This window comes from Cyprinodon variegatus, unplaced genomic scaffold (assembly GCF_000732505.1).
Source record: "Cyprinodon variegatus isolate N-32 unplaced genomic scaffold, C_variegatus-1.0 Scaffold2004, whole genome shotgun sequence".
NCBI lineage: Eukaryota > Metazoa > Chordata > Actinopteri > Cyprinodontiformes > Cyprinodontidae > Cyprinodon > Cyprinodon variegatus.
Genome location: NW_015152457.1, coordinates 38,206 through 39,520, shown reverse-complemented (window position 1 = coordinate 39,520; position 1,315 = coordinate 38,206). Strand labels below are relative to the sequence as shown.

Below are 1,315 nucleotides of genomic sequence, written 5' to 3'. Positions count from 1 at the left end.
CAACACTAATAACTACTGTATAACTCGAATCAGGCATGCAGGAAATCCAGACACATTTGAGTAATCAGGCTACTTCTGCTCCGACGTGTCTGCCTTTGACAGCTTCTGCTTCTATGTCACCTGCCATCAGACCTGTTGTTTAGGAGCCATGTCTGTGACCCCCTGAACTGTGTAATGGCAATCATGCACAGTGTCTGGCTTTTCTCACTCAATGCAAAATTCATTTCAAACTTCAGTCTTCAGCGTACCTTTCAGATACGTCCGAGGTAGCCTATATTGTCTCACTTCCAGCCAGCAAATCAAGCTGTGGGGAACTTTTGAATGTCAGAAAACCCCTAGTTTATGGAGCTCCTATAGCGCCTTCTCGCAAGAACAAATATGAGTTTTCTGCCCAGTTCTTTCCATACAAAGGGTCTCAGACTTCCATTAATCAATTATAGAAATGACTGTATCAGCAAAATGCATTTTCTGTTAATTAGCCTTTTCTCCTTTTTTTAAGTATGAAACTCATAAATTCATTAAAGGACGAGGAAGCTCAAAGACATTTTACCCTGTGGTCTTCAGCGACATCATGGGTCTGGAAGAAGGGGAAATACAAGGAGTTCATGCAAGTGACATCAAGCTGGCTTTGGAAGGACATGTAAAGGAAGGCCACAAGGTGCAGCAACTGCAACGACCAGTTCTGAAAAATATTCTAAAATTAATAAAATAATGGAAGTAGCCACAATTTAAAGATAAAGATTTTATTTCTTTGAACAAATTCATGTTAAAGATGATGTTATTTCTAGTTCAACCCAGTAGGTCCTCTATCTGAAGGTGACCCAGGCTACAACCCGACACCCTCTGCTGATGACAGAGTTCATGTCTTGGTCTGCGTGATGTCTGCCAACGCCCCACAGATTAAACCATCAGTTCTAGAGAAAATGAAGAGGGTCAGAGAAACAGCCAGTGATCTGGGTGAGTTTAAGGATTTTTATTAACATGGCATACTAACAGAAGAAATCCAAAACAAGTTAAACTGTTGGTGTCCATCCATCCATATTTTCTGATTATTCCGTCAGGGTCACTGTGGGGCCGGTGCCTATTTCTGGCAATTTATGGGCGAAAGGCGGGGTACACCTGGACAGGTCACTAGTCCATCACGCGGCAACACAGACACAGAGTCATATAACCATGCACACACATACACCTACGGACAATTTGGAGAAGCCAATTAACCTCAGAGTAATTTTTCTGGACAGCGGGAGTACGCTAGAGTACGAAGAGAGAACCAACGCAGGGAGAGAGAGAACATGCTAACTAACTGCCAGTGTCT

General features: G+C 42.7%; 1 protein-coding gene across 1 annotated transcript in view; it reads left to right on the top strand.

Annotated features, from left to right (window-relative positions):
- LOC107105010 (interferon-induced protein 44-like) overlaps positions 1 to 1,315 on the top strand; it is a 3,398-nt gene that overhangs the window by 1,677 nt on the left and 406 nt on the right. Inside the window, exons 2-3 of the mRNA XM_015405126.1 lie at positions 500 to 658; positions 789 to 956. Of these exons, the coding sequence (XP_015260612.1) occupies positions 500 to 658; positions 789 to 956 (327 nt within the window). The remainder of the gene's footprint in view (positions 1 to 499; positions 659 to 788; positions 957 to 1,315) is intronic.